Genomic DNA, 24,757 nt, shown 5'->3' with positions numbered 1-24,757 from the left:
TCCCGTTACGTTGCCCACAGCAGCGGCGTTTGGTTAGATTTAAACAGACACTGAACATGTGCTCCTTCTTCTAGCGACTTCAGAGCGGTCGCTTCTTCCCCATATTTTGCAGCCCCACAATAATGCCGAACTTCCATGTTGTACATCGGAACGATAAAGAGAGGGAGAGCCTCGGTGCCGTATTGTGCAAGTTAAACCTTGATCCACCAATGATGAAGCATTGAATAGAGCCCAGGAACTACACGCGAACATATCCCACACAGCATGTCAAAAATAGATTGGATTGATTGCAGAGAGCACAATTTAATAGGATACGCAATATACAAGGTCAATTAGCACGGATCACCAGGGCGTCGACAACGCTGGGACAGCTTATCGGTAAAGGTCTGTCCCCATCGAGCACTATAGTTACACGCTTGTCAGTAAACAAGATCTTTGCGCATTGGCAACCCCCACTGACCTCGTATTGAAATTGACAAAGTCGCGCAAATATTCGTATTTTTTCTTCCGCTCACTCGGGTCCAGATTCAGAGCACGGAAGATGGCCTCGGAGAGTTCAGTCGTGTTGGCCGGGTGGAAGGAAATGCTACCTTGTCCCATAAATGAGGCAGCTCCCGCAAACTCGGACAGCACTAGAACACCATGCCTCTTCTCTTGGCAGGCCACATACTCGAATGATACTAGGTTCATGCCGTCTCGAGTAGAAGTGAGCAGGCACACATCTGCCACGGAGTACAGGGCTGTAAGCTCAGTAAAGGGGACCGACCGGTGCATGTATAGCAGCGGCGTACCCTCGGGAGTAGCTAACCCGTCAGTAAGAAGCGTATCCTAGGCTGTAGATGCCACACTCACCATGCTTTCCATTGATTTTTCCCGCCAGCGTACTCAATTCGGTCTCGAGCTCTTGGTACTCCTTGACATCTTCTCGGCTGGGCACGGCAACCTGAATCAACACTACTTTATTTCGGAGTTCGGGGTGATCGTCGAGGAAAGCATCAAAGCCTTTCAGTTTTTGTGTCAAGCCTTTGATATGATCGAGCCGGTCCACTCCGATAATAACCTTGACCCCATTGTATCGCTCTTCGAGCGTACGGATCCGCTCTTGTACGTCGGGCTCTTGCAATGCATCTGTGAACTTTTGCGGGTCGATCCCGACGATGAACCTGTCGATACAAATCAACCTGTTCTTATACTGAATCTGATTGGGGATCTCGGTACGCGCTCCACTAATATTGACCGTGTTAGGGCAAATAGTCTGAGAAAAACTAATGGGACTTACAGAAGACTAGCACACGTGTCGCTGAAGTTCTGCTTGTATTCCTCGGTATGGAATCCAATCAAATCACTTGATAGCATGCCATCGATTAGATGCTTGCGCACCGGGAGATTTCTCCAGAAATCGCCCGCGGGGAATGGAGTATGCAATGAAAACCCGATAGCACAGGATTTGCCTTGCTGCAGCAGTCGGCTGCGTAGCAGCTCCGGGAGTAACATGAGATGGTAGTCATGCACCCAGATCAGGTTTCCGCTGTCAGTCGCATCCGCAATGGCGTTGGCGAAGAGCTCGTTGACTCGTTTGTACGCCTGCCAGGGTCCGTCGTCGAACGTTACGCCTGACTGGTAATGCAAGATTGGCCATAGGATTCGATCTACAGATATCAGCAAATTATCGATCCCAAGGCGAATATAGACTGACTTGAGAATCCATTGTAGTGCTCATGTGCCAGGTCGCTATCAAGGAATATCGGAATTGCTTTCTGCTCTTCCAAGCTTTGCGATACCAGCTCCCTATCATTTGCATCTTTTACCTCAATTCCAGGCCAGCCAAACCATCGGAACTCTGTCGACTTTGTCAACCCCGACAAAGAGGTGACCAGACCTCCACTCGAGAGGGAGGACTGAAATGATCCGTCCACGCGTTTAATCGAAAGGGGAAGCCTATTCGAGACAATGATAAGCTTACGCTTAGATTCATTCATTGAGCACATGTTTTATGGCGTGCTGCGGCAGATCAAGGTATCTCTGCCCAATTTTTCTCACTAATAATGATAAGTAATGATAGCTCGCCTAAGAATAACACTATGTAGACTCAAATTACTGGTTGCCTAGCTAGGTAGAAACGGCAAATCATACGTCAGTATGAACAGCAATCAGTAGGGCATCTCGCAAATATGCGCTCAGCGTCTACGAGGTGGCTACTATGGATTAGTATTCCAGCCAATGGCATTTGGTCCCCTGATATAGTCCATTTGTAAACATACTACTGTGCGGATATGACTTCCGCGGCCAACTACAGTTGACAAACTTGATGGTGTGGTACCTAGGGTATTCACCCCTTAGAAAGGCTTCTCCTAAGTCGCCCTCGAATCAACCAGAGACAGCTCAAATACGTTTTCTCAGAGAAACACTTGGGAGCTAGCAGATTCGGAAATGTCGGTTTTTCTTGTCTTGCTATATATCTTCCAGATGACCCGCAACCTATCACCCCAAGACTTATCATCAATGTTAACAAAAGCTCTCAATACTTTCGAGAAGTTTTGTTTGCTTCTACATCAAACGATACTAATGGCAGGAAATGGCTACGAGCAATGATCCTAGCAAGGTTGTATCTCTTGTTAACCACAGGATGCAAACTAAATGTCTTAACCAAAAACACAACATGATTATGAACGAGGTAATGTGTTTGTCAAGTTGAAGAGCTGGCTGATGCAGGATCATGAACTATCTGCATCAGCGGACACGCCGGCTATCCGCATACCCAAATCCTCAAGACGGCTGGCTGAACTCAACGGGTCGTCTGGTCCCACAAACTGGTTACTGTAACATCGTGCATCCACTTTCCATTCGTTTCATCGGTCTGAACCGTAAACTTGAGCGTACGCTTCTCGCCTGGAACCAAAGTAAATGAATTATCCTCAAAATACCCAACCACACCTGCCGGATAGTCGAGCCAGGTATAAAGGGAAACGGCGTTCTTGGCCTCGACAGTAAAAGTGCCAGTTTGGGCATCATGAGAGAGTTCGATTTTTGGGTCCTCAAGAGTAAGGTCCTTGGGCCAGGTGGGTGTTAAGAAGTTCTGATGGGTGAAAGTGCTGGGCGAATTGTTCTCGGCATTTGGAAGGTGGCCTTGGGCAGTGACAGACATCACCAAGACAGCATTCTTCTTGTCTGGGATAGAGAGGTCCGCAATGTTTGTTGCGACAATCTGCGTGGTATTGAGACCACCCACGGTAAAGCGCTTGGTCTCCGGTATGCCTGCATTGCCTGCCAGAGGCTTGCCGGACAGATCCAACCACTTGAGGCTGACAGATCCAGTCGCTGTCTCCCAGAGATCGGAAGTCACATAAACTGAAAGCGCGCCAGTCGAATGATTCCAGAAAGGAGAGACAATGACTGGCTGATAGATATCACGCGCCATATAATGAAGAACCTTCCAGCGCCCGTCATACTCAATGCCCGCCCATGTGGGAGCCTGCCAAATATCCTCGAGCTGCCAGTAAAGTGACCCAAGCTGACGATTCGGCATTCCGCTGCCGCGGCGATAGAATTGGATCTCGGATTTATACATATCAGCCTGAAACAGCTGAGTCGCATGGCACCAGGCACTAAAGTTGGCGACACTGTTCTCCTTGTTTGGGATTGGATAGTACCGTTCGACGGCCATAGTCATTTCTCCCATTCCCATGGAGGAATTTTTGAAGTTGTGCGTGCTCAAGTCGCCGGACGGATAGTGGTGGTTCCGAAGCATGACAGTGCTGCTGTTAAAGTGCAACATATCGGGAGGCACGGCTTGTTGCCAGGTTTGCAAGCTGGGCATACTATGGAAGCCGAATTCATTCGCGAAGCGGCCCACAGGATAGCCATCAAAGTCAAAGGCCACGCTGCTGTCATAATTGTAGTAGTCCGTATCTCCGTAGTAGGACCCTGCCGTGATGTTGTTATAGCGTTCGGCCATGGGAACTGGAGCGGACATGTTGACCCAAAGAAAGCCATTGTTTGTGCTGCTGGGCATGTATGAGATGGAGCGCGAGTTGTCATAAACGATGGGCAGAATGAGACTGATGAACAGCTCTTCATACTGACCAACGTAATAGGAGTAATGGTCTGGGTCAGCTTCCTGGGTGAGAGGCAGCTCCAGGCTCTCGATCTCATTTCCACCAGCCCATAAGGCCAAAGAAGGGTGGTGGTTGACACGTCTCACATTGTATTCAACTTCTGCGGCAACGTTTTCCAGGAAGGGCTTAGCAACGGGGTACATGGCATCGCTGAATTGAAATTCACTCCACAGCAAAACACCATTCTCATCCGCAAGATCGTACATGAAGTCAGGGAGGTAGGCACCGGATGCCCAGACTCGGAGCATATTTTGGCGTCCAGCCACAACGGCACCAAACAACCGCTGCATCCTGGCCTCGGTGACTCGGGGCCAGAAAGCGTCGGGTGGAATCAAGTTTGACCCCTTGGCGTAGAACTCTTGTCCGTTGACTTCAAAGTGCCAGTTTGCTCCAGGGGCGATTCCTTGAGCGAGTTGTGCCTCTGTAATATTGTTGCGGTTGAGGAAGATGGTGCGGAAACCAGTGCGCTTCGTCACACAAGCCAATTCCTCCTTCTGACCATCGTGAACGGTAACAGTGGCATAGTACAAATTCTGCTTGCCCAGGCCGTTAGGCCACCACAGTTTAGGAGCATTGGCGTCAACGACGATGCTGCCACTGATAGCCTTCCCAGACACAGAAATATTCTCCAAGGTCCCTTGCTTTAGACACTCTCCTGACTCGACGTCCTTGATGTCAATGGTCATGGACGGTCGGCTGGGAAGGGTTCCAATAAAGTCAATACTGGCATTCACTACCCAAGGCGCGCTCTGGTCTGGGGTAATATGATTGATCTGCCCTTTGCGATGAATGTCCAAATCCGTGTTCAGAATGTAGACACTTTCTTCGCGGTCAAACTGGACCAAGTATGCATCTCTCCATGGACCAGCGGGTGCAAAGGCAGGGCCCCAATCCCATCCAAAATCTGACTGTTCTTTCCGAATGTACCAGCGGTTCGTATATTCGTAGACCTGCTGGGGACCATAGGGCCACTCTGGAAAAATACTATTAGATGAAGTGGGCATCTGGAAGCGAAAAAGGGGATCATACTCTCCGAAGACGGGTCATCAGCGATCGCATCAGCAATCTTGGGCGCGCTTCCAAAATCGATTGACAACACGGGTTCACCCTTGCAACTGCTCAATGCTTGCGAAATATCGAAAGTATACTGGCGGAATTGGTTATCGGTTGTACCAATGTGCTGTCCACAGAATTCAATCGTGGTGAAGGTGTCGAGTCCGTTGAAAACAAGCCAAGAAGATTTCGCTTTGGGCGATCTAGGATGGCTAGTGAGTAAATGAAGTAAAGAAGGATTGAATCACGTACAATCCACGAATTGGCTTGCTTGTATAAGTCCAATTATTGGCAACAATCCAGCGGTCGGTAAAATCGCCGAGGCCCCAGTACCTTTAGCTAGTATTAGCTTATACCAACCACGTTTGAAGGCTACAGAATGTACTGACGGTTCATCTTCCGATTCCATTAGTAGAGTTAGCGAAGGAGAGGTCATTGGAAGACTCACCGATCTTTCCGGCCGCCAATAGATCCAAGTGCACCTGAGAAGGCAAATGGCCAGGGACACTGATGTTGAGCGCTTTACTGCTGACAGTCCAGCCATCACCACCGAGGTTATGGACCTGCTGTGCCAGGGCCGGAAGACCTGACGACAGTGTGGCCAGCGAGAGACTCTTCCAGAGATGCATGTTGGCACCGACAGAGAAGAATGCTATAATGTGGAGAGCTCCTGCGAATCACGAACAAAATATATTCTCGTCGGGGGCAGTTGTCCCGATTTATCCTATTCTCCGATCGCGAGCCCCTGTCCCGCTATTAGTATTGTCGGAGGAACGTCGGCATTGATACAGGAAATACCAAGCATTAGTCCCCCCCTTCTGGTCAGTGCGTGAGGAGACGGGTCTCGTTCTAGCTGGGCTGTACCCCGTGTCGGCCGCAGGGGCATAATCAAACAAACAATATCCTAGTGACGCCAGCGGGGTCCACCCGAGCGGGGGGAAGCAACGGTAGCAGCGCTCAGATGCGACTGGTGCAAAGATTCGCCGGCTCTAGCATGGGCAATCCCCAATTCTGGAATGACTGGCGGGAGAAAGCGACGATCTGCGCCTGATTGTGGAGCCCCGGAGTCCCAGGTGGGAGAGGGGCAGCGTGAGGCCTTGGAAAACAGAAAGAACGGATTCTTAATTCCAGGGCGAAGATTTTCGCTTCGATTGGGCAGACAGAAGTCGTGACCAGGGTGTCTCCCGAAAAAGAATGGCAGGCGGAAAAAGAAAGAAAGCAAGCAAGCCAAGTACTTCTTCTGTATTTAGTTGAAACCTTGGAATGGATCCCTAGCTTCAACCAAGCATATTTTAGCATGAAGGTCAATGCATCATTCGCGTCGCTCCAAGTGGATAATCGTCTGTTTGCCTAGACAGCTATGTATATGTACAGACGCTCATACGTACAGTATATTTCTAGATTGATGTTCGCGATCACAGAAATATTTCCTAATCCACCAAGTTTCGCCGCATCATTTGTACTTCGACACGCGAGAAGCCAAGTTTCTCGGTCAGATATCCCTCGACGCCACCGTCGTAAGTCTCCTCAAAGGTTTTGAGAAAGGCCGCCATGGCGCTGGGCCGAACGCCACTCAATTCCAACAACCCAGCCACTTCGGGCCGCATTTGATCGGTTCCAAGGTGGAGATCAAGCACCTGCTGGAAATTCTCCCGACCACTTTCCAGTCCGACACGGGTGAGGATGTAGTCGATGATAATTTCGTCGTGGGAACGTCCGACGAGAAGAAGAATGAGACTGGCTAATACCCCTGTGCGGTCTTTGCCGGCTATAGGAAGAAAACATTTGTGGATTAACGACGGTGGAAGGGAGTGTGTATGGAACCATAACAGGAAGCATTTGAGAACACCAATACTGATGCAGGGGGCTCAGGGACTCACCAGAGCAATGAAAGATAAACGGATCATGGGGACAGCTCTGGACGTGTTGGAAAACCTGGCGGAAGGCCGGAGCGGCAGAGTTCAAAATCCCCATGTACATCTTCACGAACCCAATAGCGCTATGATCCTTTCTGGCAAAATCCCGCAAGTTCAATGATGCAGGGCGAGCGCCGTAGGGCATCCATATTGTTTTGATCCCCTCGATTTCGGGGCTCGGGGCCTTTTCCCTCTCTGATTGATTCCGCAGATCGAAGATCGTGCTGACCCCGATGCGAGCGACTAGAACTGATTTCCCCTCGTCCGTGATATCAGATAAGTTCCCGGACCGGTAGACGAAACCCGGGCGCACTCCGTTGCCATGGCTGAGATCTCGGATATTGGAGACTCCGGGCACGGTGATGAAGGGCGGCCGGGAAATGATCCTGGATACTGTTGCTTCAGGTATCGGGGTGCAGATATCAGTGCTCAGCACTTGGTAGAGGTTCTCCGTGTCAATCATGGTCGTCGCGGTTTCCAACCAGAACCTATTGGAATCGCAGATAGACACTCCAGGTACCCGAAGGCTATGTCATCGGCCCCAAGCAGGGAACGAGTGACGCTCCACCACCATGACATCGCCCTGAGTGAAAAGTGGAACCGATCGAGAGTAGCTCACGATGAAGTATCGAAAAGGTAGAAGTAGTTGAGACAGCCGCTGCAAGACCCCATGTCCGGCCATGGTCTGGGATCGTAGAGACCGACATGGTCGATTGTTATTATTAAGGGATGATCCATACCGTGACCTCCGTGGCCAGCCGTGGACAACCGAGGCCGCTCAACACCCGCAACATTCATAACTTCGCTCTTGCCCGCCCAAGTCAACGAGAATCACATATCGCACCATGCTGTCGCAGCTCTTCGCCCGACGCATCCCCCTGGCGTGCAGAGCAATTGCTGCGCCGACCGGTGCATTTCGTACCCCGCGATGGAGCAGCTCCATCTCGCAACGGCCAGGGTCGGACAGGTGAGAGCACGCGGTGGTGCCCATCGCAGTGAGAAGCAGTGAGAAGAGGAACTGATTTCGGGATATCTTTTTCAGTGTCCGATTCCCCGGTGCTGTGGATAGCAAGTTCACCACCCAAATGTCCTTCCTCAAGGCATCCGACTTGCCCGCCATCCCCACCTACCGCGTGATGGACGCCAACGGCGAGCTGGTGGACGGAACACGGGGGCCTCCCGACGTTACGGATGAAGAGGTTCTGACGTGGTATAAGAATATGCTGACCGGTGAGTGGCTTACTGGGGGATCAGGAGAGTCAGTCGCTGATCAGAGACATAGTGAGCATCATGGATGTGGTCATGTTCGAGGCACAACGGCAAGGTCGATTGAGTTTTTACATGGTACGATCACCCAGAAAGATGGGTGACCTGACACGGTGTTTGCTGACAAGGGGCGCGGGCTAGGTTTCGGCCGGAGAAGAGGGCATTACTATCGGCTCCGCCGCGGCATTGACCCCGGACGATGTCGTATTTGCCCAATATCGCGAGGCAGGTGTCTTTCAACAACGCGGATTTACCCTCAAGGATTTCATGAGCCAGCTCTTCGCCAATCATAATGATACTGGCAAAGGCCGGAACATGCCAGTCCACTATGGACAAAACTATCCCCGAACGGTCAGCATTTCGACCTCAAATCTACCCAAAACTTTGCTGATTTAACCCATATAGCACACAATTTCCTCACCCCTTGCCACTCAAATCCCCCAGGCTGCTGGTGCTGCCTATGCCCTCAAACTCCAAGATCTGCAGAACCCAAATCGGGCCCCGCGGATAGTGACATGCTACTTTGGCGAGGGCGCGGCCAGCGAGGGCGACTTCCATGCAGCGCTGAATATCGCCGCCACACGGTCCTGTCCAGTAGTGTTCCTATGCCGGAACAACGGATATGCGATTTCCACACCGACTCTGGAGCAGTATCGCGGTGATGGCATCGCCAGCCGTGGCGTGGGATATGGAATTGATACAATTAGGGTGGACGGCAACGATGTATTTGCAGTGAACGAGGCAATGAAGGAGGCACGGAGACTAGCTCTGAGTGACGGCGGGCGGCCAGTTTTGATCGAAGCGATGAGCTATCGGGTCTCGCATCACAGCACCAGTGACGACAGCTTTGCATACCGTGCCCGCGTCGAAGTTGAAGACTGGAAGCGTCGCGATAATCCAATCATCAGGTTGCGCAAATGGCTCGAAAAGCAGGGACTGTGGAGTGAGGATCTGGAGAAAGAGACTCGCGACACATTGCGGAAGGCAGTGCTGAAGGAGTTCAGTGACGCTGAGCGCGTGAAAAAGCCCCCGCTTCGGGAGGCCTTTGAGGATGTCTATGAGAATATTACGGAGGAGGCTCAAGAACAGATGAAGGAGCTCAAGCGCATTCTGGAGACTTATCCCGATGAGTACGATCTGAGACCCTATAAATATGGAGTGAAGGGCCTGGACTAGAGGATCTAAAGCTAATATAAGAAAATGATAAACCATACAATTGCCTCGTTCTGAACTCGGCAAAGATATATGTTACGACTCGCTTTGTAATAATTGAGGGCGCAAGGAATCTATCTGTTAATAGCCGTCATAGCTTCACTAGATCCACTGCCAGTACCAAGTTTCAATGGCTATCGGATAGCACCATCCGTACTAGGCCTCTGCCATAGCATCTGCTACCTTCTCCACAGTATTGTCATTTTTGTAGCAGCAGCCGCTGGCCATGTACATAGCACCCAGTCCCATTGTGTGCATCGAGCGAGCAGTATTGGTGAAGCGTGCAGTAAGTGGCGTCTCGTTCAGAATAGCTGCGGTCTGATTCCTCTGACTTAAAGGTAAAGACTTCAAGGGATTCTGAGATTCCCAGTTCGCATATGTGCCCTCGTACTGGACAACAAACGTAGCAGAATCCAGATATCCTGGAGCAGCGATAGTGCCCGGATTGAAGACGACCGTCTTAGGAGCGTTGTCTGATGTCGCGAATTGGGAAGACTTGACGTAGTTGGCAGCCTTTCGCATGTATGCGATCTTGGCCGGGTCATTTTCGTTGGGAGCCTCGTCGAAGAAAATCCCTGAGATGGAGATGTTGCTCGCTGTATAGGAAGACCACTTGCCGTACTTGAAGATGTAACTGCGCACCTCTGACATGTTACGTGCGGTATATCCGGTAGGAATGTAACCGAGGACGCGGACGTTGTCGAAGCTGTTCAACTTGGCGACTCCGGTTATATAGTCAGACGCCGGATATTCTACAGAATATCCTGTTTAGTAGACAAGAATATCTTCGGAGCCAGATCGGAGAGGAAGTCGAGATAGAGATAGCAGGAGACCTACCTGTGTCGCCGGGTCCACTACTTGGGTTGATGATCACGTAGAAAGGAATGTTAGGGTGAGATGCAATGGCATCATAGACCGGATCCCAGACATCGCCGCTAGGCCAGATGTACAGCGGCAGCAGAATTGCTGTCGATGACACAGCGCAAGCCCAGGCAAGAGCTGTGGCGATAGTGAAGGACAGAGGACGCATGATGATTCCGGTCCCCCTCGTGGATAGAGAATGTAAAGCGAATGTAAAGGGAATGTAAACGAATGCCCGAGGATAAAGAACGATATAGGTTGCAGAACAACCCCAGATACGATGATGATCGGACTATATCCAGGGCCACCGTAACTCTTTTATACTAAACACCACGAAAAGAATGCATCTAATCATCTCAAAGCAGACCCGTGGGGGCCTTCTACGGGGTTGATCCAATGATAATCAAACCCCTGAACATGGGCACGAATCGAGTTCATTTCTCCCAGAACCTGACGGGAAGGGGGCGAGACGATGTAGGTTATTTGTTTCAAGGATTACGAAACCGACTCCTTCGTTCGTAGAGAAGGGCCGTAGGATGTGGCCAAGAAAGTCAAAGCATCGCAATAGTAGTGTAGTATCTACCGAAGGATTCACGGGATGAGCCTAAAGCCGCGGGGCTTGTGTTTCTGATTTGGGGCCGCGTACGAAGGATTATAGTGGCCACCATGACACAATTACGTAATTGGGATTCATGCTCTTCTATGCAGAAAAAAAAAACATACAGACTCTCTTCAATTTATTAGCATTACCCATGATGTATGTGATGGATGGGTGGGTGCCTGAGGCGTCAGCGCCCACCGCTGCCGATAGGTAGACCTTTCCGTTTGGGGAGATCACTTAGGAATACACTCATCTTCTCTCGCTTCTTCGTCAGTAGTGTGATCTCCACGTTCAGGTCCTCGCCATGACGCTTCTCGACTTTCTCTAAGACTGATGAAGGTATTCAATTTGAGTGCTATGGACGACGGGACTTCTGAGTTAGAGAAGGGAAAGAAGAAGAAGAAGAAGAAGAAGAAGAAGAAGAAAGAGTACCTGCTATCCACATAACCCATATCACATGCCAGGCACCACTCATCAGGCTGGCCACATCACCCCCCTCTGTAAAAGCATCTAGTTCCTAGATGCTGGCTTGTCGCCGTCTGAGTGATCTTCCCCGGAGTTCATCGTTCAAGGCTGCTTTCGTCCATTCCTGTAGGAGGGCGCTGCTGTAGAGCGTTCTTGCTTTTATCCTAGAGCTTGACTCTCTTATTATTCGAGGCAGACGCCAGAAGTCGGCCGTTGGGGCAGAATGCCATTGGCGACACCAAATTCTGAATGGCCTTTAAGAGTCAGCTGCCAGCAGCACGAGAATGCTCTTACTCGCCAGGCAGTGAATGAGGTGAAGGCACTCGCGAGATTGGTGGTGTTTGACTACTCTGTTTCAGAATCAGATGACCACCAGCCATCAGCAGCAAGAGCTCGTTAGTTCAAGAGTCGTCGCTGAGTCCTCGCTGTTGTGAATCGATATCCTGTATTTATCCTTGGTTCTCTTATCATTGTTGTTGGATGAATGTTTTAGTTTAATACGTATGTAATGAGTCGTAGTAACAATTTATATGGTCAGCCTCATCGTAGTAGCTTGACCACTGTCTCATGTCCATTCTGTGCCGCCCACGATAAGGGTGTCCGTCCGTGAAAATCTTGGGAGTCTGGGTTGACACGCTCTGTGGCGAGCAGCAGCTTGACCACTGCCTCATGCCCTTTCTGTGCCGCCCACGACAGGGGCGTCTCTCCTCTAGAATTCTTAGAGTCTGGGTTGACACGCTCTGTGGCGAGCAGCAGCTTGACCACTGCCTCATGTCCATTTAGTGCCGCGAACGACAAGGGCGTTTCTTCCCTACAATGCTTAGAGTCAGGGTTGACGCCCTCTGTGGCGAGCAGCAGCCTGACCACTGTCTCATGTCCATATTCTGCTGCAAACAAAAGGGGAGTTCGTCTGTAAGAATCCTGGGAGTCAGGGTTGACGCCCTCGGTGGCGAGTAGTAGCTTAATAACTGCCTCATGTCCATTCTGTGCCGCGAACGACAAGGGCGTCCATCCCATAGAATCCTGGATGTCAGGGTTGACGCCCTCCGTGGCGAGCAGCAGCTTGACCACTATCTCATGTCCATTTTGTGCCGCCCACGATAGGGGCGTCCGTCTTCCGTGAAGATCTTGAGAGTTAGGTTTGACGCCCTCCGTGGCGAGTAGCAGCTTGACCACTGTCTCATGTCCATTCTGTGCCGCGAGCGATAAGGGCGTCCATCCCATAGAATTCTTAGAGTCAGGGTTGACGCCCTCCGTGGCGAGCAGCAGCTTGACCACTATCTCATGTCCATTTTGTGCCGCCCACGATAGGGGCGTCCGTCTTCCGTGAAGATCTTGAGAGTTAGGTTTGACGCCCTCCGTGGCGAGTAGCAGCTTGACCACTGTCTCATGTCCATTCTGTGCCGCGAGCGATAAGGGCGTCCATCCCATAGAATTCTTAGAGTCAGGGTTGACGCCCTCCGTGGCGAGCAGCAGCTTGACCACTATCTCATGTCCATTTTGTGCCGCCCACGATAGGGGCGTCCGTCTTCCGTGAAGATCTTGAGAGTTAGGTTTGACGCCCTCCGTGGCGAGTAGCAGCTTGACCACTGTCTCATGTCCATTCTGTGCCGCGAGCGATAAGGGCGTCCATCCCATAGAATTCTTAGAGTCAGGGTTGACGCCCTCCGTGGCAAGCAGCAGCTTGACTACTGTCTCATGTCCATTCTGTGCTGCGAATGACAAGGGCGTCCATTCCATAGAATTCTTAGAGTCAGGGTTGACTCCATCCGTGGCGAGCAGCAGCTTGAACACTGTCTCATGTCCATTCTGTGCCGCTAACGACAGCGGCGTTTGATTGGATTTAGACAGAGATTGAGCATGAGCTCCCTCTTCTAGCGATTTTCGAGCCGTCGCTTCTTGCCCATGTTTTGCAGCCCACAATAATGCCGAACTTCCATGTTGTTGTACATCGTAACGATAAAGATAGGGATTTAAGAGATTGTAAAGGCGAGTATTTGTTCGAGCAAAAGCATTTATATCCTCCCCTAATTGGAGGCTCTCTGCTACACACTGCAGCAGTTCATTTGGTAAAAGAAGCAGCATTTCAAAAGTATTCGCTTGATGGTAAACTATCTGCAGGGAGGCAGTGTGGAAGTGGAAAATTGGGCATTCACTGTGACCAGCCTGATGAGCGCTGCCTGAGGCGACCGTGCCTGGCACGTGATATGGATTCTGTAGATAGTAGGGACTCTCTTTGTTTCTTCATCTTCTTCTTCTTCTTTCCCTTCTCCAACTTAAAAGTCCCGTCAATAGACCTTCCCGTTTGGGAGATCCCTTAGGAATACACTCATCTTCGTCTCTCGCTTCTTCGTCCACGAAAATTGTGTGCTATAACCCGATGCGTGTTAGTTGTGGGCGTGCTATAAGCGAGAGTTGACTGTACATTACTTTTTCCAGTCGAACCAAGGAGATATCCTAAAGAAGGGCTAGGTAGACGGTCATTACTATACGTATTTTGAGAGACGCTTGAAAATATGCTTTGAAAAAAGGATCAAAAGATTTCACGAAAGATATTCCAATAAAGGTCTCAGAAGAGGTTTAGAAGGATTACAAAATTACCCAGTCAAGCGTTCAGGCGCTCATAACATAGCGCGCGAGAGTCAATCCTCTATTTCCAGCACTTCTCTATATTTCTCACCCATACACGGTGTAAGCAGCAATTTCTGAAACCCATCCAATTTACCTGGAACGCGTCCATTCTCAAAAGCTCTTGAGAAATCACCGTAAAGTGTTGTATAGGACCTCAAGCCTTGCGACTCGGAAAGCCAGGAAGCGTTTGTAGTCGATTCCCATAGGGCAGCCCCAGATGTGAACGGCAGTACACTCAATGCGCGAATATTCGTGCAACTCCCCATCTTTAGCCCAGAGTATAATCCATCAATAAACGTTGAGAGAATAATCGTTCTGCGGATGCTCTCTGTGAATGTCCATTCTTGCCATGTTGGCGTCGAGCCCAGCTCGGCTGTTCGAATTTGTAATTGCATGGTCCATGCTCTTAGTACCTCCATGTTCTCTTCTGCTAATGAGCGCTGTCGGATGTCGCCGTCAAAGAGCTGGATGATGTGGAGGAGAAGCAGTGCTTGCACTGCTGCGAGAAGCTCTTCTAGTGTATTTGATTGATATACTTGCTTCACCAGGCTCGCAGTTTTGCTTTCCAGAATACGTAATACCATATCCTCTGTTTCGGCTGTCTTGTTGCAATAGATTGAAGAGACCATGAAGGCATCTTGGATGGCACGCGGAAGATATGCATCATATAAGCGATGGTGAATGAATGGTGTTCTTCGAGAGCATGCAAACATTCGCGGAAAAGACTTGATACTTCGCAAAGCTTGACTCATTGACCATCTGTCAATGACAGCGGTTTCTGGGTAAAGACCCACCGGAAGTAATGTTGGCACGGTGAGATAGGGACTCGGAGTAAACCCCGAAGTGGCAATTTCCCCATCATCGAATAAGAAGTCATCAGGTGGGAGAAATGATAGAAAGTCATCAAAATTGTAAGATGGCGTGCAGTGGCCAGATTGTATCTGTGGAGGCGGTTGCTGCCGTTGTCGACTGATGTAGGTGCAATTCAGGCCGAGGGAGTGGCACCGCGAGCACTGCGGACTTTGACGGTTGCAGCGCCGCTTCCCTACGGCGCATGCGACACATGACTTTTGCCGAGAGCGCGTATTGGAGAGTTTGCGAGACATTCTGAAATTATGGTGATTGAGCGTGGAAGTGAGCGAGAAAGAGAAATCCGAAGATGACAAAACTCCGCAGAAAGTCCGCACCCCACCACAGAAGCCGCAAGGCTGTCCATTCACATCGCAAGCCTCACTCCACCGGTCAATTTCTACATCAAAGTCATATCAAAGGCCGCAAGATTGACAATTTTTATATTTTTGCATCTATAAAAGAAAGTAGTTGTTCGTGGAGATGTTTTGCTACACAGCTCTCCTTCTACCAAAGAGAACACAAGGTTTGATCCACAATGCCTATCACCGAGTTCCTCTTCCCAGCACTCAAGAATGATAAAGCTTCGATCGAGGCAATCGCACGAATCGCCCCAATCTTCCGCAAGAAATTGACATATCCCAATCCCGGATTTCTTAGCGGGTTCCGTGGATTTATTGTTACCGAAAATGAAAAGGATGTGAGAGACGACTTCAGGGAGATTGTCATCTTCGGTAAATCTGGATGGTGCCTTATACAAATCAAGATCTATGATCTGACAAGATTGGTACAGAATGGGACAGGATGGACTCTTTTCACAGCTTTCTCAAATCAGTGCAGTTTAAGGACGCCGTATCGTCCATCAAGCATTTGATGGATGGGCCCGCAACGCTACAACTCTTTGACATGAACGTTGGTCCTAGAGATGCGGCTTCATCGCCTATTGTCGAGATAATTCGGACCAGTATTTCAAAGTCCGAAAACGTTGACGCCTCGTTAAAAGCATGGGAGAAGCTATCTGGGCATCTCGGTCATCAAACTTCTGTTACATACGGGAAAAGCTCGAACTTGGAAAATGATGTCGTTGCCGGGATGATAGGCTGGCAGGGCTTAATAGTAAGACCGAAAACCTATTTTTTGAATGCTCTATGAGACATACTAATTTTAATTAGGAGTCCTCGGAAGGATCTCAACAAGAGAGCTTCTTGGAAGCGCTGGATTCTCTGAGATCCTTCGGAGAGATGTCCCGAATCACTATTGATATTGAAGCGCTGGAACTAGATCCTCTTTAGAGCTTATTGTCTTACGAAGCTGTTGTCTCGCAGGATAAACGATACTCAATTGAATCTCCACTCGACCGCAACTCCACCCAACCAGTATGAAAGGCAGGGAACGGGCAAATAAACAAGTAGTTGGCAACGCTTGTCCAGAATTAGCAATGGCCCCAACGTGGATTCCGGTGGATGCAGCGCAGCGCCTCAAGCGCGGAATACACACTTTCAGCTGCATGTGCATCGTTCTTTGTTTCGATCGTGGTACATAAATTCAAACAAATCTCGCCGGGATCGACTGTATTTTAAAAGCTAAGGCCTAAGCCCAATGATAGACAGGCTGAATTGTTCGTTGTCAGTCTAACGATCACCATGTCTGACAGCAGCTACGACTACATTATCATTGGCGGTGGTCTCGCCGGCTCTGCCCTCACCGGTCGCTTGGCCGAGCTGCAGTCACCGCGCTCCATTCTCATCCTCGAAGTCGGCCCTGACGTGGCCGGACACCCTCTCACTGGCTCGCCTCAGGCTTGCTTTGGCGCCCACGGCTCCCCACTTGACTGGGCGTACACTACTGTGCCCAGATTCATCTCGACGGCCACCAGTGCTACAATGCTGCCGGTAAAGCCCTCAGTGGCGGCATTGCCACTAACTACAGCATCTGGACTCGGAGAAATGCCTTGGACTACGATATGGGGGTGCAACTGGTCAATGGCGACGCCTGGAGCTACAAGGGCTTATTGCCCTACTTCAAACGCTCTGAGGCCCACTGGTACAAAAATGCGGACCCACTACGCACGGCACCTCCGAACCTATTCACAATGCCACTTTTGAATTCGGCGGTCTGTATCGGAAATACTCCCTGCGCGAGCCTGTGCGTGCCGCCTGGTCCAACCTTGGTGTCCGGACCATCCGAGACGCCAATGCGGTGATCCCCAGGGTCTCGCCCCGCTGACGGAGAATTGGCGGAATGGCCAGCGTCAGCTCGCCAGTGATGCTTACGTAGTCACTATCAAGACTGAAACACTTGATCTGCCGGTATGCATTCGCAGCTCGAAGAACCGCTAGCGTACCGTTCACGGCGGGATCGATGTAGTCTTTCTTCAAATTGCCGCCTGCGGAGGGCATCGGAGAAGCAAGATGGAAGACATAGTCTACATTTTTGAGGGCCGTATCGAAGTACTCCTGCTTGGAAAAGTCCGGGACTAGGCTGACCTCAATAGACCCGCCGAACTCACTGTAGCGCGCTCGAAGAACAGCCTCTTGCTTTAGATCGCGAATACTAAGGCGCACGCGATACCCTGCTTTTCGGAGGGCTAGGGCTACATGTGAACCGATAAAGCCTGTGCCACCGGTGATAAAGACGAGAGGATTGGACATGGTTGTTCTTGAGAAAGCTAGGGATTGGAAGCAGAATAATGATGGAGTGGAATGTGAAATCGGTCCATGGCGAAGATGATGGATTTATAAATAATCGCCCCCTAGATCGGACCCATAACCGCGCATTATTGCTCAGATGCGGGCCGAGAGTAACTAAAGCATCCTTCGGCCAGAATGCTTTCAATGGCCTCATATCTTTCATTTGTCATCTATCCCAGTAACGTAATTCACTAGCGACACGCCCAAACACCATAGTAAATGCATAATATTTACAACTCGATATTTCAACAACAAAATGCTTATTTTGTTTGATTATTAGTGTGATACTATTGTAGGCTAATAAATAGTATGAACTAGCTTAAATTTGAAATCAAATAAATATTTTCTTCCATTACCAAAAAATACATTTACAGTGGCACCAAATCTATATGTCACAAAAATATACTTGATGCTAGCCACTATGTTCTACTCCTGCCCGATATTTTTTTTTGGAAAGGCTGTGATCGACACACGTGAAAAGACAGGATCGATCCCCCCGTCTTTCGGCGCCCGAGTTTCGCTCAGCCGGGCGATTTTCGGGCTTCCTCAACAAATCCATTATTGACGATATTCTTCACACAATCATAGCTGATCATTCGAGAAGAGCTTATTAGGAGTTATTCATCGGTAGGGCCTGTTAGTTAGTTACGTAGTTCCGGTGAATAATATCAAAAGTCGTTTACATAGCACTGTACATAGTAGTCAGGATGTCCTTCCGACCGTCACTAACCGACCCTCGGCCCAGTGAAGTCAACTTGAGCTCACCCACCCTTTCTTCCCACACCAATAACTCCCTCTCTCTCTCCACATATCTTCCTCAATTGCACTCCTCTCTTTCTCCTCCTCTCCCAATTCTTCTTCCCTTCGCTGTTCCTCTCACCATGTCCCTTCCCGCTTTGCGACGACTGACCCACACGACCCCCCGCACGTTGGCCCGCATCCCCGTCGTCTCCAGATTTCCTCTTCGAACTCCTTCCGCCACGACCACCGCTGCTCCCCGTGCCTCGCACTTTTCCAACATGGCCGCTCGTCAGTCTGCCGCTCCGCCGGCCTCCGTCGACAAGTCCTACGACCCCGAGATCCAGGACATGGCCAGCTACATCCACCAATACAACGTGGATTCCGACCTGGCGGTGAGTTGTCTCGTCGGGTCGCTACCTTGCATACGCTGACCATGCGACACAGTTCGACACGGCTCGTCTGGTCTTCCTCGATACCCTTGGCTGTGGGTTGGAGGCCTTGAAGTTCAAGGAATGCGCGAAGCTGCTCGGCCCCGTGGTGGATGGCACCGTCGTCCCCCACGGCACCCGCGTGCCGGGAACGCCTTACCAGTTGGACCCCGTGAACGGTGCCTTCAACATTGGTGCCATGATCCGCTGGCTGGACTACAATGACTGCTGGCTGGCTGCGGAGTGGGGCCACCCCTCCGATAACCTGGGTGGTATTCTGGCTGTGGCGGACTGGATTTCGCGCACTAACCGTGCGGGCGGCAACGTAGGCCAGGGCAAGATTGTCAAGGTCCACGAGGTTCTGGAGGCCATGATCAAAGCCCACGAGATCCAGGGTGTGCTGGCGCTGGAGAACTCGTTCAACAAGGTCGGCCTGGACCACGTCGTGCTAGTCAAGGTCGCGACTACGGCCGTTGTCGCCAAGATGCTCGGATTGAACGAGAAGCAGACCGCCGACGCTATCACCCAGGCCTGGGTGGACGGCCAGAGCCTCCGCACTTACCGTCACACGCCCAACACTATGTCGCGCAAGTCGTGGGCTGCCGGTGATGCCTGCCAACGTGCTGTCAACTTGGTTTTGAAGGTGCAGAAGGGTGAGGGTGGTCTGCACACTGTGCTCTCTGCTCCTGTCTGGGGCTTCTATGATGTCCTGTTCAAGGGCAAGAAGTTCCAGTACCAGCGTCCGTATGGCAGCTACGTTATGGAGAACGTTCTGTTCAAGGTGTCCTATCCTGGTAAGTATGCCCCGCCTTATCAATTGAGCGGTGCTGATTCTCGTGAACAGCCGAATTTCATTCTCAGACTGCGATTGAAGCGGCTCAGACCATCAATAAGAAGCTTGCCGCCATGGGCAAGAGCGCCAAGGACATCAAGGAAATTACCAACCGCACTCACGAGGCCTGCATCCGTATTATCGACAAGCAGTTTAAGGCAATGGACAACTTCGCTGACCGCGATCACTGTGTTCAGGTGAGTGCCGTGGATTCTTTCTACGGAAATCGCTAATCGCCGAGCAGTACATGGTGGCCACGATGCTCGCTTTCAACCGCCTGACGGCCAACGACTACGCTGACGGCTCTGAGGCTGCAACCTCACCTCTGGTTGAGGATCTGCGCAAGCGCATCCGCTGCGTTGAGGATGAGCAGTTCACCAAGGACTACCACAACCCTAGCAAGCGCACAATCCCCAACGCGCTGACCGTCACCCTGCACGATGGCACCGTGCTTGAGGAAGTCGCTGTCGAGGCTCCGCTGGGCCACCGCCTGCGCCGTGAGGAGGCCAAGCCCGAGATCCTCGCCAAGTACAAGCGCCACCTGCAGGCACACTTTGACCAGGCCCGCATCGATCAGCTTGTGAACCTGGGCAATGACCGTAAGCAGCTGGAGAACTATGATGTTGACCAGTATGTCGACCTCTACGTCACGGAGAAGATGGTTCCCTCTGCGTAAGCGAGATGGATGGAATTGTTTTTGATTAATAGCAATGTATTTGGTGAACATGTATTGGTTCATATACTACAAAAATTGTATAATCAGTTGATTTGCCATGCGCGTGATCATGTACAGGTTACCCATGTTCGATGAACCACACCCTCGACCCATGAAAAGTACATAAGAAGTGATATACAGTTGTCTCTGATGCTCCGCCAACTACCAAAAGCCAGTTATGCAGTGAAACGTACCATTTTCTCGCAGTGACTCAGCAGCAATCCTGTCTCTCCGGCTGTCCATTCTGCGTAACTCGGATCCCTGTCCTTCCATGCACTCATGATCTGTCACTCGGAATGCATGCTCATATCGCCAGTCTAATTAGTTCTGCCTAAAAACCGAACACTTGGAAAGTCCACGTTCTTTCTTCCCCCTATTTATATGAAGCTGTACTAGGAGCAAGATGGAATATCAAAGCAGATACCTCGCCTCATCGAAGCAAGACTTCTAGCCCAAGATAGAGTTTGATGGACTAGGAGATCCGAAGGCATTCTTATCCGGCGAAAATATGTATCCAGTTAAATCACACCCGTGGATGCGCCACAGGTCCTGCATCCTTGTCGTCTGCTACAAACGTGACAACAGCCAACCTACAGACAGGCTATGCACTAACTAAGTTCCGCGGGCGTGGCAAACGGCCGTTCTACAGGATTAAACGGTCAATTATAAAAGGGCTTAGTAGGTTCAATGTCGATAGACATTTGTCCAACCGACACTAACATTAAGACCGAGCATAATGGGTGAAGCAAAGACCTTCAAATCTCATATCGATGCGTGAGATCCACCACTTTGCCATCTATCTGGCCGTAGCCTGACCCTGCTAGGCTTATCATTGGCGCCGGTCCATCTGGCCTGATGGCAGCGTATTGGATGGCACGCTGCGGAATTAAGGCCCGAATTATCGATAAACGCGGGACAAAAGTGTTTACCGGTCAAGCAGATGGGTTACGCTCACGTACGCTAGAGCTGTTCGACAGCATGGGCATACAGCATCGCATTCTACATGAGGGGCATATAGCCGTGGAGGTCAATTTCTGGGTCGGTAAACGCCTTGGGCCAAACACAAACTTACTTACTAAGAGCAGGTGCCCGGTAAGAATGGTACCCTGATCCGACAAGGCACTCATACGCCAGCCAAGGTCAACGAGTCGCCTTATCACAGCACGCTCTTGAACCAGGGTCGCATTGAGCGCTTCATTCTCGACAGTATCCGGCAGCATTCTAAACTCGAGGTGGAACGAGGCATCATTGCAGAGTCATTGGAGTATGACGAGAATCTTGAAGACGATCCAACTGCATATCCTATCACAGTCCAGCTGCGAACTCTCGACGGCGATGAGGTGAAATTGACTGGTAGTCCTGGCAACGGAGATGGCTCAACGACGGTACACAACGGTCTTGACCGGAGCAATTTACTAGTTGATGACTGGGATGACTTAATCCAGCGTAGTCGGAGCCACCAAGCAAAGGTAGAGATCGTGAAGGCGAAGTACCTTATTGGATGTGATGGTGCACACAGCTGGACCCGGAAGCAGCTGAATATTCCTCTTGAGGGATCGAGTACAGATCACATCTGGTTAGTGACCGAGATAATGTCTTCAAAAATAGAAGCTAACAGCGCTTGTAGGGGAGTGATGGATATTATTCCCATCACGGACTTTCGTAAGTACTGGGGGCACATAATTCCAGATTCTACGCTGACAATTTACCAGCGGACATCCGCCGCATCAGCACAGTCACCAATGTATCGGGCACAATGCTTGTGATCCCTCGCGAACGGCACCTGGTGCGTCTATATGTGCCAGTTCATGTTGTTGATACTGCCACTGGTGGACAATTCGACAGGTCAACCATCACACTGGATATGATCCGGAAACGGGTCCAGAACATTCTGTCCCCATATTCCTTCGAATTCCGGATCTGCGACTGGTGGACTGCGTACCGGGTTGCCCAACGAATCGCCCCGACTTTCTCCAAAGGAAGCCGCATATTCCTAGCCGGCGATGCCGTGCACACACATTCACCCAAAGTGGGTTTGGGCATGAATATAAGCATGCAGGATGGGTTTAATATCGGCTGGAAGATTGGGCTCGTTGCAGCAGGGACGGCTCATCCTTCGATTCTCGAGACGTACAACCCCGAGCGTCATCGACTAGCGGAGATGCTGCTTGAATTTGACCGACATTGGTCCAAAAGCTTCACAGATGACAAACTTCATGCGGTTGGTACCTCTGAAAAGACTAAAAGTATGATCCAAGTTGTGGAAATGTTTGAGGACTTTGCCGATGGTCTCAAGGTCTTCTATGGAGCGAGCTTGTTGGTCTGGAAGAACGACGGCGAGGACGGACCGGCCGTCGCTCGCCGCTTGATCCCTGGCGAGCGGTTCCCACCAGCCAAACTACGCAACCAGGCTGAAGGGCGGACCGAGTGGACGACTCGGCTCCTTGAGAGTGATGGGCGCTTCCACGTGGTCTTACTGGCGGGGGATGTTCGCGTCGAAGCCCAGAGGCGGCGAATCGAACGGCTCAGCTGTTTTCTGGCGGGACAAGACTCTTGTCTGACCCGCTATGCGTCCATCCCCGGCCGCTTCCACAGTCCGATTCTGTTGGTCACTATCCACAGTGCTCCCTGGCGAGAGGCGGAGTTCTTTCAGTTCCCGGATGTGTTGCGCCCTTTAGATCCCGTGATGGGTTGGGACTACAGTAGAATCTGGTGTGACGATGTCTGTATTTGGGACCGGGAATGTGATGGCCAAACGTATGCGAAATGGGCGGCCGACCGAACGCGCGGGGCGGTGGTCGTGGTGCGTCCCGATCAGTATATTGGGTGGGTGGGGGAGCTGGAGGACGCGGATGCGTTGACTCGCTACTTTGATGGAGTCCTCCTCAAGAAGTGATGCCATAATGCCTGAAATATTCGTGTCTTGGTGGTTAGACGGTTGGTTGGGAACGGGAATTATACTCTAATTGCCAGCGTGTGGGTATTTCCTGCGACAAGGACGGTTGGGCACCTCTGACCCGATGTAAAGAGCAGCTATACAATGAGAATTACGAGTGTCCCTTGGAAGTATATCTAAATTGTACAGATGTATGAATGCAAAATTGAAACCTGGGGCAGTCATCTAAACAAGACCAGATGAAGAGTACCTAGGGTGTATACGTCTCAGGACAATATGGAACATGTATTGCGAAATCCGAGACTAATGTCTCACTTTACGCTCCCCAAAAATATGCCAAACAGTTCCTCTCCAACTTCAATAATGCCCACGGGCGAGTAGTTTCAATGTATTTTGACACCAACTCCCCTAAAGTTCTCTTCACTAGCAGAATTGAGACAGACTGCAATAATAGAGCTCCTCCTTGCCATTATTTTGGTTTTCCACTAAGGTGCACGGGATATTAAATTGGTAACTATACGATATTAGCCTCGAAGCTGCCCTGTTACAATCGATTGATGAGTTGCATACAAATCTCCCCCCTGGTTGATGTAAGTGATTGGTAGGGGTCCCCATCCATTGTTATCGGTATAGTCGTAGTTCAGCGAGAAGCCGCTGATGCAGCCATCTTTATACCAAGTTTCAGAGCTAGCTCATAATAAGAGATAGAAAGTCATAATAAAGAAACATACTTCCAATGTCCTGGTCTCCAGTGATTATATCGCCACCGCATGTCTGAACGTCGTTATCGACTGTTGTGATATTGCCATAAGCGCCGTCGGAGAAGTAATTCCCATTGCCCACGTAGGCAGTGATCTCGAGACATGCCGAAACAGAAGATGAGAGATTTATAGTGATGGCAGCTATGGCCAAAAGTTTTGGATTCAGGGTAACCATGTTGATTAGCTTCAGTAAGGCGTAGGTAGGCTTTGTGTTCAAGGACTTCGATGGTGTAATCTCTTCTTTAGATGTGCAGATGCGACCTTTAATATACGTTAGCCTCCTTACCCCGAGCGTTGAGAGTAGATACTACTGCAACAGGGCAATATATACGTACGCCCGGGAATCCTACAGGATTATTCAATCTCCCAACGGTTCGTTTGGCCCGTCGACAATATGCGCCCTGGCCGTGTTGGATTATGTAGATCACCATGCATCCCAGTTTTCATGCTTCGGCCTTCTAAATCAATCCCTTCCATGGCCTTCTCCCGCGGCCGATGGGGCCGAGGGAGAGTATCCACTCGTAGCTCGTCTAACCCCTGTTATTCCTACCAACAGATATGGCCAGCTGAAGAGATGGTCACGTATGTATGGGTACCACTACTTGACACACAGGGGGTCACCTGATTGCATTCGCCTGGCTACACGGGGTAGAACGAAGTGCTTCTTTCCTTCCTCTCCAGGCTCCCATGCCCAACACTGGTGCCCAAGCACCTTATCACCAGTC

At 50.4% G+C, this 24,757-nt stretch overlaps 10 protein-coding genes across 10 annotated transcripts; 5 read left to right on the top strand and 5 right to left on the bottom strand.

The window, feature by feature from the left end:
• Positions 1-332: 332 nt before the first annotated feature.
• On the bottom strand, positions 333-2,661 carry PFLUO_LOCUS45 (uncharacterized protein; the record flags this gene model as incomplete). The annotated part of the gene is made up of 6 exons (XM_073781888.1): positions 333-402; positions 461-803; positions 853-1,226; positions 1,280-1,649; positions 1,697-1,938; positions 2,657-2,661. The coding sequence occupies 6 exons, from the start codon at positions 2,659-2,661 to the stop codon at positions 333-335; spliced, it is 1,404 nt and encodes a 467-aa protein (XP_073634144.1).
• Positions 2,662-2,785: 124 nt separating this feature from the next.
• Positions 2,786-5,797, bottom strand: PFLUO_LOCUS44 (uncharacterized protein; the record flags this gene model as incomplete). Its single annotated transcript, XM_073781777.1, has 3 exons — positions 2,786-5,088; positions 5,145-5,360; positions 5,617-5,797. 3 exons carry the CDS (start codon positions 5,795-5,797, stop codon positions 2,786-2,788), a joined length of 2,700 nt encoding a protein of 899 aa, XP_073634143.1.
• Positions 5,798-6,598: 801 nt separating this feature from the next.
• PFLUO_LOCUS43 (uncharacterized protein) lies at positions 6,599-7,547 on the bottom strand (the record flags this gene model as incomplete). The annotated part of the gene is made up of 2 exons (XM_073781666.1): positions 6,599-6,936; positions 7,049-7,547. 2 exons carry the CDS (start codon positions 7,545-7,547, stop codon positions 6,599-6,601), a joined length of 837 nt encoding a protein of 278 aa, XP_073634142.1.
• Positions 7,548-7,929: 382 nt separating this feature from the next.
• PFLUO_LOCUS42 (uncharacterized protein) lies at positions 7,930-9,526 on the top strand (the record flags this gene model as incomplete). Its single annotated transcript, XM_073781555.1, has 5 exons — positions 7,930-8,051; positions 8,127-8,314; positions 8,367-8,428; positions 8,492-8,701; positions 8,756-9,526. 5 exons carry the CDS (start codon positions 7,930-7,932, stop codon positions 9,524-9,526), a joined length of 1,353 nt encoding a protein of 450 aa, XP_073634141.1.
• A 192-nt stretch (positions 9,527-9,718) lies between these two features.
• On the bottom strand, positions 9,719-10,592 carry PFLUO_LOCUS41 (uncharacterized protein; the record flags this gene model as incomplete). Its single annotated transcript, XM_073781444.1, has 2 exons — positions 9,719-10,314; positions 10,400-10,592. 2 exons carry the CDS (start codon positions 10,590-10,592, stop codon positions 9,719-9,721), a joined length of 789 nt encoding a protein of 262 aa, XP_073634140.1.
• A 4,915-nt stretch (positions 10,593-15,507) lies between these two features.
• On the top strand, positions 15,508-16,261 carry PFLUO_LOCUS40 (uncharacterized protein; the record flags this gene model as incomplete). Its single annotated transcript, XM_073781333.1, has 3 exons — positions 15,508-15,703; positions 15,763-16,085; positions 16,142-16,261. 3 exons carry the CDS (start codon positions 15,508-15,510, stop codon positions 16,259-16,261), a joined length of 639 nt encoding a protein of 212 aa, XP_073634139.1.
• Positions 16,262-16,612: 351 nt separating this feature from the next.
• On the top strand, positions 16,613-17,003 carry PFLUO_LOCUS39 (uncharacterized protein; the record flags this gene model as incomplete). Its single annotated transcript, XM_073781221.1, has 2 exons — positions 16,613-16,861; positions 16,899-17,003. 2 exons carry the CDS (start codon positions 16,613-16,615, stop codon positions 17,001-17,003), a joined length of 354 nt encoding a protein of 117 aa, XP_073634138.1.
• A 53-nt stretch (positions 17,004-17,056) lies between these two features.
• Positions 17,057-17,620, bottom strand: PFLUO_LOCUS38 (uncharacterized protein; the record flags this gene model as incomplete). The annotated part of the gene is made up of 1 exon (XM_073781110.1): positions 17,057-17,620. One exon carries the CDS (start codon positions 17,618-17,620, stop codon positions 17,057-17,059), a length of 564 nt encoding a protein of 187 aa, XP_073634137.1.
• A 920-nt stretch (positions 17,621-18,540) lies between these two features.
• Positions 18,541-20,336, top strand: PFLUO_LOCUS37 (ATP-binding cassette transporter CGR1; the record flags this gene model as incomplete). The annotated part of the gene is made up of 4 exons (XM_073780999.1): positions 18,541-18,792; positions 18,845-19,622; positions 19,673-19,857; positions 19,905-20,336. The coding sequence occupies 4 exons, from the start codon at positions 18,541-18,543 to the stop codon at positions 20,334-20,336; spliced, it is 1,647 nt and encodes a 548-aa protein (XP_073634136.1).
• Positions 20,337-21,111: 775 nt separating this feature from the next.
• Positions 21,112-23,271, top strand: PFLUO_LOCUS36 (uncharacterized protein; the record flags this gene model as incomplete). Its single annotated transcript, XM_073780888.1, has 5 exons — positions 21,112-21,149; positions 21,200-21,413; positions 21,461-21,951; positions 22,003-22,037; positions 22,088-23,271. The coding sequence occupies 5 exons, from the start codon at positions 21,112-21,114 to the stop codon at positions 23,269-23,271; spliced, it is 1,962 nt and encodes a 653-aa protein (XP_073634135.1).
• Positions 23,272-24,757: the final 1,486 nt, after the last annotated feature.

The sequence above is a fragment of the Penicillium psychrofluorescens genome, assembly GCF_964197705.1.
Source record: "Penicillium psychrofluorescens genome assembly, chromosome: 1".
NCBI lineage: Eukaryota > Fungi > Ascomycota > Eurotiomycetes > Eurotiales > Aspergillaceae > Penicillium > Penicillium psychrofluorescens.
The sequence above is the reverse complement of the archived record's forward strand: the minus strand, read 5'-3'. Positions and strand labels throughout refer to the sequence as shown.